The sequence below is a fragment of the Oratosquilla oratoria genome, chromosome 36, assembly GCF_046742065.1.
Source record: "Oratosquilla oratoria isolate Oo_2021 chromosome 36, ASM4674206v1, whole genome shotgun sequence".
NCBI lineage: Eukaryota > Metazoa > Arthropoda > Malacostraca > Stomatopoda > Squillidae > Oratosquilla > Oratosquilla oratoria.
This window is the reverse complement of record NC_134812.1, coordinates 34,190,846-34,206,779: the sequence shown is the minus strand read 5'-3', so window position 1 is coordinate 34,206,779 and position 15,934 is coordinate 34,190,846. Positions and strand designations below refer to the sequence as shown.

The 15,934-nt window shown below is 40.9% G+C and overlaps 1 protein-coding gene across 5 annotated transcripts; it reads left to right on the top strand.

The window, feature by feature from the left end:
* The first annotated feature begins 5,036 nt into the window (after positions 1 to 5,036).
* On the top strand, positions 5,037 to 13,679 carry LOC143018953 (WD repeat-containing protein 70-like). Of its 5 annotated transcripts, none has more exons than XM_076174580.1 (4): positions 5,037 to 5,059; positions 6,852 to 7,030; positions 9,959 to 10,078; positions 11,120 to 13,679. In XM_076174580.1, exons 1-4 carry the CDS (start codon positions 5,052 to 5,054, stop codon positions 12,832 to 12,834), a joined length of 2,022 nt encoding a protein of 673 aa, XP_076030695.1. In that variant the 5' UTR covers positions 5,037 to 5,051; the 3' UTR covers positions 12,835 to 13,679. The 5 variants fall into 5 exon arrangements, with proteins under 5 accessions (XP_076030695.1, XP_076030694.1, XP_076030696.1 ...); XM_076174579.1 differs by having other exon boundaries at positions 11,117 to 13,679; XM_076174581.1 differs by lacking the exon at positions 5,037 to 5,059 and adding an exon at positions 5,262 to 5,513 and having other exon boundaries at positions 11,117 to 13,679.
* Positions 13,680 to 15,934: the final 2,255 nt, after the last annotated feature.

The window sequence follows — 15,934 nt, the reverse complement described above, 5'->3', positions numbered from 1 at the left end:
CTCATAAAAACTCTTGACTGCTCTTAACAGCTTTCCTCCTATCCCATATATCTGCAGTACCTCCCACAGCGGCTTCCTGTCTACCCTGTCGTAAGCCTTTTCCAGATCCATAAAAGCCCAAAAAAAAATCCTTACCTTTTCCTATAGCTTTCTCACATATCTGTCTTACCACAAAAACCTGATCTACACATCCCCCTACCTGTCCTAAACCCACTGTTCCTCACCAATTACTCCCTCTGTTTCTCTCCTAATCCTCTCAATCAAGGCCCTCCCATAAGCCTTCCCAACTACACTCAACAAGCTGATCCCTCTGAAACTACTACTCTCACACTTGTCCCCTTTTCCTTTGTAAAGCGAAACTATACAGGCACTCCTCCAGTCCTCCGGCACTCTACCCTCTCTTAAACAAACATTAAATAACCTCGCCAGCCAGTCCACTATAACTGTACCTCCTTTCTTCAGACATTCTGCATGGCATCCATCCAACCCAGGTGCCTTCCCTGCTCTCATCATCTTAACAGCTGCTTTCACTTCATCCTTCCCAATTTCTCCTCCATTTTCCTCACTCATCACTCTCATTTTCTTAGCGCTTCCCACTGCAACTACCTTTCCCTCCCTATCCTCCTTTACATTTAGCAACTCCCTAAAATACTCTGCCCACCTTCCTCTCACTGCCTTCTCTTCCATCATCACCTCTCCATCTGCATCTTTTACCTTTTCTTCTCTACTTGATTCGCCTCCTCTTCCTCTTTTAATTTCCTTCCAAAACATCTTTTTATTACTTTCAAAATTTTCTGTCATACTCTTTCCCCATTTCACATCTGCTCTCCTCTTTGCTTCCTTTATCTTATGCTTAACTTCCTTTCTCTTTACTTTGTACCTCTCATACGATTCCCTCGTCCTAATTTGTAGCCAAACTATGAATGCCTGCTTCTTCTCTTCTACACCCTTCTTTGCTTCCTCATCCCACCACTCACTACCCTTCCTTCTATTTCCTCCCACCCTCCTTGTTCCACACACCATCTTTGCACACCTTATGACTCCCTCCTTGAACCATCCCCATTCCTCCTCCACTCCTAGTTCTACTCTATCCTTTACTCTCTCCCACTCCTCTCTCAACTTCTTTTTATACTCATTCTCCCTTTTTTTTTCCTCATTCAAGCAGTTCATTCTAAGTACCTCCCTACCTTCTGCCCTTTTCCTCTTTCTCCACCTATTCTCCATTCTCAATTTACCTTCCACCAGGAAATGATCTGATATTCCCCCACTCTCTCCCCTTAGAACATGTACATCCTTAACTCTTCCTACCATACTCCTGGTCACCACTATATAGTCCATTAACGCTCTATCTGCCACCCTTCCATCCACCACCCTCTCTCATGTGTACTTACAACAATATTTTCATTTTTTTTTAACTCAAACCTAACCTGACCATCACACTTCTCACATAAATGTTGTTCTTGTAGGACACCCTTTTCTCGTAAAAATGACGTTGCACTTCCATCATTGGCAGCAATTGTCAAATAAAATTCTCAGAGCAAAATCTTTGAATGGGTAAAGTGAAAAGAAATATGAAAAATATGATATATAAACAAATTATTAGAATATAGCAACAAGTCAAGGACTACTATTACACAGGACGTGCACACCCAGATTCCTGGCGCCGCTAGCAGAGGCCAGTCCAGTGTGCTACAAGCAGTGGAGGTGTAAGGTTGTGTCGCTGCGTCTTTCGCGCGTGGCTGCATTTAGAAGTGGATAGTGTTTGTTTACATAGGTTCTTGGTGATTTTGTTTGTTTGTTTGGTTCTTCGTTGGTTCTTTCTTGCTGATTTTGTGTATTCAAAATGCTGAATAAGTGTGGTGTTGTGAACTGCAACGGTAATTATAACAAGGATAACAGGTGCCGAGTGTTTCGACTGCCAAAAGACCGTTATGAAAGACAAAAGTGGCTTGATGTGCTACCACCACGTAATAACTTTGTTGTTGATTCTGCCAGATTTTTCATTTGTAAGTTTTCCATGAATGATTATTGTTTTGCTCTTGAATCATACCCCGAGTGTAGTTATGAACAGCTCAGAGACTTTTTGGTGCTGCCAAGCAAACGCAAGATGCAATACATCACTTCATCCATTGACAAGGATCAGGTGATGAGGGAAACATTTGCCAAAGTGAAGACACTGCAGCAGAAGAATGTATTTCTCTTGATAGATGAAATATAGATTCAGCCAACTGTTGCATTTTTCTTGTGTGGTTCTGAGTGGCATGGCAGTGAACAAGCCAGACTGTAAGGCCACTTCTATGCTATGTATTATGATGAAGTCGCTGCACAGAGGACCTAGTATTATTTCTGTGACACCCGTCCACAAGCTCACAACAGCACACTAGCTTGAGCGTGTGAAGGAGGTGGCAGCTGCTGTTGAGAGGGCAGGTGGGCGTGTCATCGGGTCTATCACAGACAACCACAAGGTAAACCAGTACTGTAAGTTGTTTGGATATTCCGGGTGATTGCCGTGCCACAGCCAAGCATCCTCTTAACAAAGATCGTGTCTGGTTTCTCCTTTTTGACACAGTGCATCTTCTGAAGTGCATCCGCAACAACTGGATCAGTGAGAAGTGCCAGAAGATCAGCCTTGACAATAAAACAACATCATCATCTGCTGACGTCAAGGAACTGTACGAGTCAGAGAAAGGCAGTATTCTGAAGACTACTCCCCTCATTAAATTTGCTGTCAACCCCTCACGACTTCAACTACAAAATGTGCAGCATGTCTTGAATGTCTTCAATGAAAAGGTTGTGCCTTCATTGAAGCTCAGAGGATGTCATGACACTGCTAAGTTCATCCAAATCATCCTCAACTGGTGGAATTTAGTGAATGTATCTGGGAAGGGGCAAGATCAGCGCATGAACGATCCATATCGAGCTGTTCAGTGTTCAGGATCCCCAGTCAACCAGCCTGCAGACTAAATGGAAGAAAAAAACCCGGAATGTTTGAAGGGCGAGACAGGTTTCACTGGATGCATGTATTGTAGCACAAATTAGAAAAAACAGTTCATGCAGATGCCTTAAATGAAAAAGAGAGAGAGATCAATGGAGACAGAGACAGGACCCGTGAGCATGGCGTAAATTCTGTCTATCTAATGTAAACACAGGGAGATCTAATCAATCCAATGGCCTACGGAGTGTGAATAAACAAATAAATAAATAAATAAGAGACATCCATTAACTCTGGTCAGGAAATGAATCTTGATGCAAAATTGAGTCCCTTTAGAATCATAAGCCCCCATAACAAAAATTTTGGAAATTAAATAAATAATGATTAGATTAACACAATTTCAACATTTTGAAACAGTCGGCAACAATACACAAAACCTGAACAAATAAAACACAGTTCTTCACCATTCCCCATATTTTGCCTGTGAAAAAGAAGACTAAAATAGTTGAATGGATAAATGATTTAACATATAAAGTTATTCGTTTATTTGTTAATCAATAACTCATATCTACTTTTTGTAATGCATAGGCCTAATCAGTATCGAGTAAATGTACACATCATTCGAGCCTAAATATCACAGTTATTTCCTTTATCATATATATGATATATTCAACACTGTTACTTTTTCCTCGCTTTTTTACTTTCCTCTTAGTCAATTAAGATGGAGGTAATCTTAGCCTAAAAGTACTTTGCAAAGAACGTGTGGAACTAAAGTATAGGAAAATGACATGATAAAAAACTAAGATTAAGGCATTTGAAAGATATTGGAAAACGCATCTTCCGGACAGATGGATTGATCTGAGGAACAGAATGGATGAAGAAATGTATCGGACTATACATACAAATTCAAAGTTTGACCGATGAAAGCATTATGACAGGGACCCACAAACGTAATCTTATTGCAGTGGAGGAGGGGGACGCGTTCTATGAGAGAACCAGCCTCCCCTCAACACATACCATTATCCTCTCCACTCCCAAGACACGCCCAAAGTCGTTGCACACATCACCATCACAGAACAGGGACGAAGAAAACCACCAAGTGGACCCAAGGCCATGCTAATTTATAATATTGTACTGGAATGCTAAAACAAATATTGAAATTGAAATAATCAAGATAGATTATTAAATATTCACAAAGACACGATGTACTTTTCAGGGTTCGATGAGTCCCTGCCGATCACAGGTATCTAGTTTTCTGCTTCTATGAACGTTATAATAACACAATAGTATCCCACTATTAACTTAGTGGGGCGATACCCTAGATTAAACGGTGCCGCTTTAGTATGTGGCCTACGATTTTTTATTCTCTGGTATAGCATGTGGCCTACCTATTTAACGCAACGAGGAACGCACCCAGCTCTGCATTGTACTGTATATAGCTTGTAATTTTAAAGTAATAACAGTTCTCCGTCCCTTTCCTTTATCATCACTGTTCAACAGAGGTACATTTTTCAAAAATTACCATTTCGTTTTAATGTTTTTTTTTAGTGTAACTTACTAGTTTAAACTTGTTGCTATATTCTAATAATTTGTTTATATTTCATATTTCTTTTCCCTTCCTTACCCATTCAAAGATGTCGCTCTGAGAATTTTATTTGACAATTGCTACCAATGATGGAAGTGCAACGTCATTTTTACGAGAAAAGGGTGTCCTACAAGAACAACATTTATGTGAGAAGTGTGATGATCAGGTTAGGTTAGGTTTAAATGAAAAAAAGTATTGTTGTATGTTTTAAACATTTCCTGAGGTAGGACACATTCCAATAGGGTAGGCCACATACTAAACCAGTTTAAAAAAGGTAGGCCACATACTGAAGCGGGACCGACTAAACTTACACCATCAATATTACGTATTAAAAGGGATGGAAAATTTTGTCGGAAGTCATAATATTCTCCACATAGTTATCATCCTGCGTATTGTATGCATTGATTTGTGAAACAGCATGGATGACAAAATTGTCCATTTAGACATCATAATGAATATGTTGCTGTCTTACGAAAGCCGAAACCACGAAGACGGGACGCACGGACATATCTCTGTTTGTATATAATCTAATACATGAAAAAGTTGAGTTAATTCACCACTAAGACGTAACTAGATTTTCTTTATAAGGATATTGTTTCGGTATATTTATTCACTTCCCTATATTCCAATTTTATTTATATCCTTTAATTTGCACTGGAGCCGAAATAGAAAGAATGATCTCATATCTTATCATGAGTCGCGGGTTTAAGAATCGCATAACTTTCCGTAACTTTCCTATTCTTAGCAGTGTGTTTCCTTTTACATGCCAAACATTCCGTGTGTACAGGACAAAGGTGGCGGCTTAGGTTGCAGCTACAAACCTTCTGATATATATTTATTTCTCACTTTAACTCATATTTTCGCAGTGCATTACTTATCCGCGTACACCTCTGAACGCTTTTGTCTCAATGTTTACATGTGAATGTTTGCAAACAATCGGAGTGCTGTGCGTTAGTGCTCGTGGGGCTAGTGGCAATAAAACAAAAATATAGTAAGGTAAATGATGGTGTATTACTGTCGATGATACTGAATTTCATGTTTGGAACATGTGCCAGGTATTTTAAAGGAGGTATAAATAATAATAGTGGACGTATGGGCATGTCCATTGACTCCACACTAGACCTTGTAATTGCTAGCGGCAGGAAAAAGGATAAAGGTAATGTTAAGAAATTTCGAAGGAGGTCGGTAATATTTGTATTGCAAGAATTTGGCAGCAGTATGAGGACTACCGACATATTGAAGGCTCTTCAATGCAGTTCTCTGGTTGAAATGTAGGCCAAAACGAAGCTTACCAGGGACAGTCAAGACTCGTAGTCCCCCTGCACCATTTAGATTATTTTAGATTTTGTTTTTCAGTATACAGTAACTTTACAATCATTTCAAGTCAACAGTCAATACAAATGACACTATAATTATTAACAAATGATATATTGATTTAGCCACAGGTAGTAATATAATAATATTCAAGGGATTACTCATAAAAGCCCAGGAAGGGACTTATTTCAGATTGTAGAGTCCCCCTCCTCCCATTATTCTGCACTGTCACTCAGGCACATGCTGATGCTTGAGTCATTGTAACTATTTTATTTTTATTATAATGATTATTATTATCTAACCTGACCTGACCCAACCATTAATGCTCCCAGACCATCAGGTTAGATTAAAAAAAAAAAAAAAAAAAAAAAAATGATGACTTAAGTGACAGCACAGAGCACCCTGGAGCCCCACCAATCAGCATATGCAAGGGGGGGGGTGTTCTACAATTGAGATCCCACAAGCAGTGGCAAAAGATAAATATAAACTATAGATATCAGTATCACTAACATGTCTGTGTCATTATTAGGTTAGATGATAATAAGTTTGTATTTGTATTGTAGGCTTTTTTCCATTGATTTTTCTTGATTCACAGGAATCATACAAATCATGTTCCATTGTTTTGCAAATCACTTTATTTGCATTTCCCTCCTTCCCTTATCTAACAATTTAGGGAACATTATTGGGGTATTGTTTTGGATGGGGAAGAATAAGTATAGTTAATCTAATAGATAAATAATGAGACCTGATTTACTCTATCCAGGTCTGGGTGAAACTAAATTAGATTTTACAGAATCTAACATTGTCTTCCCATTGGGGTATATATTGCTTAATCAGAAGGACTTTACCCCCATCCCAATGGACTTCCCAACTTCCCAGTGAAGTGCATATTATCAAGCTGAGGGTGGGTGCAGTTGTGTACATGTTAACTAGACAAGGGGAGGGGGGGGTATCCACTAGACCCACCAATATTGACCAAAATATTTTCTGTTAGTTGAATGCTCTTCTCTTTTTTTCTAGGATGATGAACAAGGGTAAAATATCATTTGGCAAGATTGGGTTTTCACTAATGAAGAAGGATGAGGAAAGCAACAAGATTCAAAATGAAAAGAACGAAACATCAAATGAACAGACTGTTGGTGGATTTGGGTCTTTCAGTAAATTAGAAATCAGTCCTGACCCAAAGAGCAAACCCAAAGGTAGGTTAAGATGTGCTGCATATGTGGATATTTTCAACCATAAGTATAGACTTTTGTTACTTCATTATGTACGAGGGGTGATCAAAAAGTAATGACAGTGATACCATATATTTTCACGGTACAGAGGTAAATCCAAATAGTGGCCTACATTCCTTCAAAGTACTCCCCTCCTGCCTCTATGCAACGTTCCATCCTCTTTCGCCACTTCATGAAGCACTCACGGTACTCAGAAGCCGATATACCTCGTAGCTCTGAATTGACTGCTCGCGCCAGATCTTGGATGCGATGAAACAGCTTCCCTGCGATCGCACCCTTGATCTTTGGAAACAACCAAAAATCACAGGGAGCAAGGTCAGGCGAGTAGGGTGGGTGGGGGAGAAGTGTGATCCCCTGCTGCTCCAGGAACTGCACAGTGAGGCGAGCTTTGTGGGGGGGGCAGCATTGTCATGGTGCAGCAAAAGGCGCGATCGGCGACGGGTTGGTGCAGTCTTGGCCTGATATTCCAGGACTCGAGGAAGGATGTGATCAGTGTAGTACTGGGCTGTGATAGTACACTGTTGAGGCATTACATCCACACACATTGGTCCTTGTGAATTGAAGAAGATGGTGAAAAGGCGCTTCCTGCTGCGAAATCCTTCCTTCAGAATCTGAGGTCGAGGTTCTTCATCACTCAACCACACCATGTTAGACTGCTTGTCTCTGGTGGTGAAGAAAGAAATCCAACACTCATCTCCGGTAGCTACATCTGAGAACCGTTTCGGACCATTTGGCTCGAATTCAGCCAGCCATAGACGACAAATCCGCACCCGTTCGCTCTTCTGCTCTTCCGTAAGCAAATGAGGTATCCATCGAGCACACTTCTTCCTCAGCCCTAAGTGTTCATGCACGATGTCATGTGCGCTCCCATAACTGACACCGAGCTCCAAGGATAAGAATCGAAGAGTAACAGTTGGATCTTCGTCAATGATGGCCTGCGCACGGACCGTCGTTGCTTCGGTCACGGATGTCCGAGGGCGGCCAGGACGATGATCATCTTCTAGCTGCAATTTTCCGGCTGCGAAAGTTCGAATCCAGCGGGAAACAGTTTCCAGTGATGGAGTAGACGCGGGAAAAACTTGCAACAATTCCTCTCTGATCTCCGTTGCTTTTTTCCCGAGATTCCACCTTGTGAAGGTGTAGAATCTGCAGCCTTCTTTCGAAAAATCCATGTTTCCGGTTAGAGAGGCAAACCAACAATGACGCAATCGCACAGTGCAACGATAAAATGTAAGCTAGACAAACAGCGACAAGCTCAAACATGTAACAACAAGCAACACTTGCTGCCCCTTGCTCCCCGCACCCCCAACACTTATAGTCTCTCAGCTACGAGTCCGACTGTCATTACTTTCTGATCACCCCTAGTAATTTACTTTTTCAGTGCTCATTTCCTATCTTCATTTTCTTTTTCTTGTCTCTATTCTTCATAGATATATACACACACACACATACACATGGACGAGGACGTGAACTGCTACATGAGCTTCTTCGCTGATGACGCCAAACTGCTAAGGAAAATAGAAACTGATGAGGACTGTGAAGCACTGCAAGAAGACCTAAATAGGGTATGGAACTGGAGTCAGAAATGGGAAGTGGACTTTAATACTAAGAAGTGTAGCATAATGGAGTTTGGAAAAAGCAAAAACAGAATATCAGGAAAATATACAATTGGAACCAAAGAAGTAAAGAAAGTAGGATCCGAAAAAGATTTGGGAGTAATTATCACGAATGACTTGTCCTATGATATACAGATTAACAAAATTGTTGGGGAGACTTACAACTTGCTAAGATCAATAAAAGTGGCGTTTACATACTTGGACGAAGGCATGATAAAAAAAATATTGGTTACATTGATAAGGCCTAGATTAGAGTATGCGGCGACATTGTGGTCCCCCAGTACCAAAAAGAATATCAAGAAAATAGAAAGAATCCAAAGAGCAGCTACAAAAATGGCACCTGCACTTGCAAACCTATCATACGAGGAGAGATTGGCTAAACTGGAGTTACCGACACTGGAGCAAAGAAGAGAGAGAGGTGACCTATTGACCATCTACAGAATCATGAGAGGCACAGAGGTACTCGATAGAGAGAACTTACTTAACTGGGACAAAAGAAACACAAGAGGACATGGAAAGAAAATAAAAAAACATAGCTATAGAAGAGAACTGAAGAAAAATAGTTTTCCTCATAGAGTTTTGGACACTTGGAACAAACTGGACAATGAAATAGTATGCGCAAAAACCATTCATGAGTTTAAAAACAAACTAGACACTGCGAGATACAAAGGCGGGACATCACGAGCATAGCTCCCCTTCCCGCAAAATACAACTAGGTAAATACAACTAGGTAAAATACATAAAACTTTGCCTTATCCTCTGTTTAACCCTATAAGATGTCCAAGTCTTTTAACCAGAGGTTCACCCTACAGGTGAATTAATGTGGCTTCAGCAAGAACAGAATCTCTAGATGCATCAAAGGGGTCAAATGAGGTAACATTTAAGCCTTCAGCCCAGGCATGTATGTTTAAATAAGAAGAATTTGAACAGGACATTAATGGACTCACCTTTTCTCCACTGGAATGGAGATGACATCCAATCCTGCTGCTTTCTATTTCAACATTGCCTTTGTATCCAGCACTTGAAACTGTCCTTTACCACTTATGTGACTCCACATCATATCCTGTGGTTGTGGGGTGGGGAGAATTTTGTCACCGTGATTCCCATGTAGATCATAATAGGCAACAAAATGGGACAGAGTAATGGGACTAGGGATCCTGCTATCTCTATGTTTATCCTATGTAAAGTCAAAGCATAAGAGGGTCTGGGAGGAGAATTCCAACCAGAACCCTAAAAATTGAGTCATTATGATATTAATTGTAAAATTGTGTTTCAGAAAATGTGTCCAGCATCATGGGTTTTGAAGGATTTGGAAAAAAAGCCAAAGAGTTTGATCTTGAAAAGATGGTTGCAGATAGTCGCAGGTATGCAGCTGAAAAGAAGAAAGCCAAACAAGGTAAACATCTCGAGGATAATAATTGTTTCCACAAGTTTCATTGATTGGAAACATGCACTCCTACTGTGGCTGCCATCAGTCTTTGGATCCTTCCATAGATCTCTGTAGGAAGAAACTTTGGACTACCTGTGTTGTATTAGTGTGGGACTGTTTGTACTGCCCTAGCTTCTAATAGTAGGAGGGGACCAGTTGCCAGTTGCCAGATCTGCTTGTGTGAAATGGTGGAGGAGACACAGAGTTTATAGAAATCTTGGACCTGGTCGAGAGACTGAGTATCAGCTCCTTGGGGCTGTACTTCCAGATGGAGATGAGGATGTTAATAGATTTTGAAGATGGGCAGCAGTAAAGTGATTCTCATTTTTCCATCTCTTATGGCTACCACATAAAGGTACCCATCATTGGTACTTGTGAATGGAGCATAAAAGATATAGATATACTTCATTATAAGACTGTGTTTTGAAAACTAGTTGTAAAGTGATCAATTGTATGAAGATGAATATATAGGAAAAATAGGGTTATATTGATCTGCAGACTGGACTCTAGACATCTCTCCATCAACTAAGAATGTATCTCCTTCACCTTTTCACGTAACGAGAGCTAATAGCCAGCGACTGATCCTCTCCTACTACTATAAGGTGGTAACATAGAAACATTCCCACAATAATATAGTAGAGAAAGTAGTAATATATCTTTCCAGGGAGATTAGAGTATGGGTCCATTGACTGTTATCAGCTTCTGTAGGACTGGATTTCCAGTCAGTGAAACTGGAGGCCCTGTTGAGAATGTGCTATGTCATGCTGCATTGCCTCTGACACAAACAGTGGGTCAGGGTCAGGATGACCCATCATCCACAAGGAGCTGAGATAGAAGGGACGAGAAATTGATCTTGGATGGATGTTGAGTTGGGTGAAGGAGGGGTGTATGCTTTGATTCAGCCACCCCTTTTTATTAAGGGAAGAGGACCTTCTTAGATGTGTACTGTTGTATGGGTATTAACTTTGTATATAATTATGGGCTTACTAATTCTTCTTTTTTCAGAAGAGATAATGACAAAAGTTGAGGATAAGGAACAAGTTAATGAGGATGATGAGGGCGAAGACAGTTCAGAAGAATTCATTGGTCCACCTCTTCCGCAAAGCTTAGATAATGAGCATGCTTCTGCAGATGAAGATGAGGATGAATTTGTTGGCCCACCTCTACCCCCTGGGATGGTGAGAAGTAAGGAAGATGAAAAAGAGGAGGAAGATGAGGAAGATGATGAGGAAGAAACATACAAGTTACCAATCACACATGAGCTAGAATTAGACCATGGGAACAGAACAGTCTCTGCTCTATCTGTAGATCCAGCTGGGGCTCGTTTAGTTACCGGGGGTGTTGATTATGAAGTAAAGTATTGGGATTTTCAGGGCATGGATGCTTCTAAACAGGCTTTCAGGTCTTTCAAGCCTGCTGATGGTTATCCAATCAATAATATTGAATACAGCATAACAGGAGATAAAGTTCTTGTCATTGCTGGGTCACAGCAAGCTAAAGTATATGACCGTGATGGCATTGAACTTTTTGAATGTGTAAAGGGTGACATGTATTTACATGATATGGCAAAGACTAAAGGGCACATTGCTGGACTGACAAATGGTTCTTGGCACACAAAGGACAAAGAGGAGTTCATGACAACTGGACGAGATGGCACTTGTAGACTGTGGCACATTGAAAGTCCTCACCAGCAGAGACATGTGATCAAGCCAAGAGCTAAAAATGGACTTAAAACAATCCCTACGGCATGTACTTATAATCGTGATGGTTTACTTATAGCTTGTGCATGTGATGATGGATCAGTCCAGATGTGGGATCATCGTAAAAATTATGTCAATGTTGCTCTCAGTTTCAGAGCTCATGATCGTGGTTCTGAGACATCAAGCATTACTTTTTCATATGATAATAAATTGTTTGCCACCAGGGGAGGGGATGACACTTTAAAGTTGTGGGATGTGCGGAACTCGAAAAGTGCAGTGCATGTTGCTAATGAACTCTTTAATCGCTTCTCCATGACAGATTGTTTATTTAGCCCAAATGATCAACTTGTAATCACAGGAACTTCTCTTAATCGGGGAGAGACGACTGGTAAGCTTTATATGTATGACCGTAATACTTGGGAAATTGTACATGAGATGGAAGTGGGTCCTAGTCATGTAGTACGTGTTGTGTGGCACCCACGACTTAATCAGCTTATGGTTGGATGTGGAGATGGAAATGTTCGACTTCTGTATGACCCACAACTGTCGCACAATGGTGCTGTACTTGTTGCAGCTAAAAGGAGGAAGAGAGCAAAGCAGACAGAGGTAGTAGTATCTCAACAAATTATCACACCACATGCACTGCCAATGTTTAGGGAAGATAGACACAAGTCAACACGCAAACTGGAGGAAAGAGATCGCAAAGATCCAGTTAGATCACAGCGACCAGATCTCCCTATCACTGGAGCAGGTTCTGGTGGGAGAGTAGCAGCAGGAGGTTCAACACTGTCCTCGTACATAATTCGTAACATGGGTATTCGTAACAAACTCAATGATGAAGAAGATCCAAGAGAGGCTCTACTAAAGTTTGCTAAAGATGCTGCTGAAAATCCTTACTGGGTTACCCCAGCTTATTCGAAAACACAGCCTAGTGTCATCTTCCAGGATCAAGGAAAAGCTAACAGTGAAGAAGAAGAACAGGAAGAAGAGGAAGAGCATGTTGTAAAGAAGCAAAAAACTTAGTGAAAAGAATAGAATACATACATGCATAGTCTCCTCTTGGTCCATCTTACTGGGTTTCTAAAGCCCTTAAGAAGCTAGCTGTGGTCACTGGTTTCCTTAATGAAGATATGTTGTATTATTGTCTGTATTGTAGGGATGCAGGGTAGTAGAAGAGAATGTCATGTGATGTAAGTATTTTGGGCATATGATGTCAGAAGACTAGAGTGCTATGTAAGTACAAATTGTTTCAAGGAACTGAAAAAACCTAAATTATATGTGGCTGTTGAAATTGAATACTGTATGAGTGTACTTTATTAAAGTTTACTTTTTACAGAAATTAATTTGGACTAATAGCTCTTAGGTCAGAATTAGTTTCTGGAGTATGTTTGGTATGTATGTACATGTATAAGTCTTGCCAAGGAGTGTGTTTTTGAAATTTGTTCAGATATACCTATAATATATTTAGAAGGTATAATTTTGTACATAGTATTTAAAATATTGTACAGGCTAGGAAAATTGTTAGACTGGCTAGATTGTGATGTACAAATTCTGTAGATATTTTTTTTACATCATGATGACTACAGTATGCACTGTTCATTGAGAATAGCAGCACCTATTGGTTTGGTAAATTACCGTGACTATGTATTCTAATGGAAACTACAGTTAAGCTGCCATTCTTTATGGCAGGTGTGAGGATTTTTTCTTTTGTTTATATGTTACATAACTCCTTAAGTCACCCACTGTCAGCTGTTAAATTATTTTAGTTTCTAGAATTTTGTTTCACTAAATGACGTCACATGGAATGTTTTCCCATTGTGTCTAGTTTCAGATTATTCAGAATAAATGTTGAAGTTGTTGAATGATAACACTTGCTTGATAATGTTTTATTGACTCATTCTGAATTTTCATATCAGATATGTTCTATCTCATGTTTAATTTTCCCTAGGAAATGTGTCATGTGCAAGGCAAATATTCTATTCTGTATGAATAGGAGGCCATGGGTGTTCTCTAAGAGACCATGGGCAATAGATTGATTCTGTATGAGAAGGTAGATAGGAGTGAGTAGAGAATGGCTGTGTATAGATGGTATAATAATGCAAGGATGGGAGAGGGCAGGGGATGGGGGAGGAATTGGGAGTGGTTACATGTGAATGATATTTTGACACAGCCCAAAGGGATTTCTCCCATCTTTCCTTTTTCTGCATGAGGAGGACGGAGAAGGGGGTTCACCAATTAAGTGAAGTGGCCTTGCTGTGGATGTACTGTCTTGCTGCATTGCTTCTGCCCCAGGGCAGTGGGCAGGATACAGGGATGACCCATTGTCTATGAAGAGCTAAGTTGAGAGGGAAGAAAGGCTGAGTGGATTTGAGTGGGTACATGCCTTTTGACTAAGCTCCCTCCCTTGTGAGGGAGAAAAAGCCTATGGTATATAGATATACAGGGTGGGGCGCGGAAACTTCCCGATTTGAGAATGAAATAAAAACCTGTTCACACTTCACAATTCTTTATTCTTCTTTTATGCCTTTCACACAACATGGGAGATTTACTTTTACGCTGTTTTAAAGACAATATCTTTTAAATGTCCACCTCCATTGTCAATACACTGATTCAGACGATTTCAGAAGCTTTGGTCTACTCTCTCCAGCATGTTGAGCGGTATCTCGACTATTTCAGTTCGGATGGCGTTCTGTAGGTCTTCCAGGATCTGTGGACGGTCATTATAAACCAGGGATTTGAGATATCCCCACAGGAAATAATCACAGGGGGCTAAATCAGGTGAGCGTGCAGGCCAGTTTAAGTCTCCTCTCAGGGAAATCAGTCGGTCGGGAAAAGCTTCTCTCAGGAATCCCATTGAAATGTGTGCAGTGTGGGCTGTGGCCCCATCTTGCTGGAACCACACGTCATTGTCCAGGTCCATATTAATGAGAGCAGGCATAAAAAACTCCCTGAGCATTGTCACATAGCGTTCTGAAGTCACTGTTACGGCAACACCGTTTTCTTGGAAAAAGTAAGGGCCAATGATTCCTACTCTTGACACTGCACACCATACCGTGACACGATCCGAATGAAGAGGCCTCTCATGAAGTTCTCTGGGATTTGTTTCACACCAGTATCTCATATTCTGCTTGTTCACACAGCCACTAAGGTGAAAATGTGCCTCATCTGAGAAGAACACAAGTGCACCGTTGGGTAAGGTGTCAAGCAGCTGCTCACATGATGTTTGCCGGGTTACATAATCACGTTCCGTCAGTTGTTGGACCAAAACCATTTTGTATGGGTGAAGATGGAGTTCATCGTGGAGAATTCGACGAAGAGAACGTGTTGACATGCCAAGAGCAGCTGAATGTTTCCGAGCGGAACGCCTGGGGGACCGCAGCATAGACTGGCGGACCCGTTCCACATTCTCAGGTGTTCTAACGGTCTTTGTTGGTCCTCTTCTTCTTCTGGAAACATTCCCCGTTTCTCTGAAGGCTTCCACCCACAATGAAATTGATTTGTGATCAGGAACACGGCCTCGAGGAGGAATTCCAAAGTGATGTCTGAAGGCACGCTGCACTGTGATGACAGAACAGCCGTTAGAGATATACGCCTTGACAGCAAAAGTGCGCTCCTCCCTCGACCACTGCATATTTCCAACTGACTCGGGTGTGAACACAAACCTCCCAGCTAGCCCCTCCCCACTTTACCACAATTAGTGTTGTCATAAACAGACACATTTCAAATCAGGAAGGTTCCGTGCCCCACCCTGTATTTCTATGATAGGAGTGACAAGGTTGGAGAGTGAGAAATGAGAAGAGCTGGGATGGAAAAGGAGATGGCAGATAGGGTTGATGAAAGAGTATTGGGATGGATTGGACAAATGGAAAGAATGAATTAAGAAAGATAAGCAAAAGAAGTGTGGAAGGCAGGGGTGGAGTGTGGGAACTTGAGGAGACAATTAAGTATGAGGTGGATGGATGGTGTGAAAAAAGCATTGAGTAAGAGAACAAGTCTGTTGAGAAAGGAAGAGAAGCAGTTGCTAGTTGTCCTTTTTTAGCTCACTATGTATGAAAATGTATAAGAAATACTGATAAAGTTGTTAGACATTGGACCCAGTCTGGAGACGATGTCAGCCACTCAG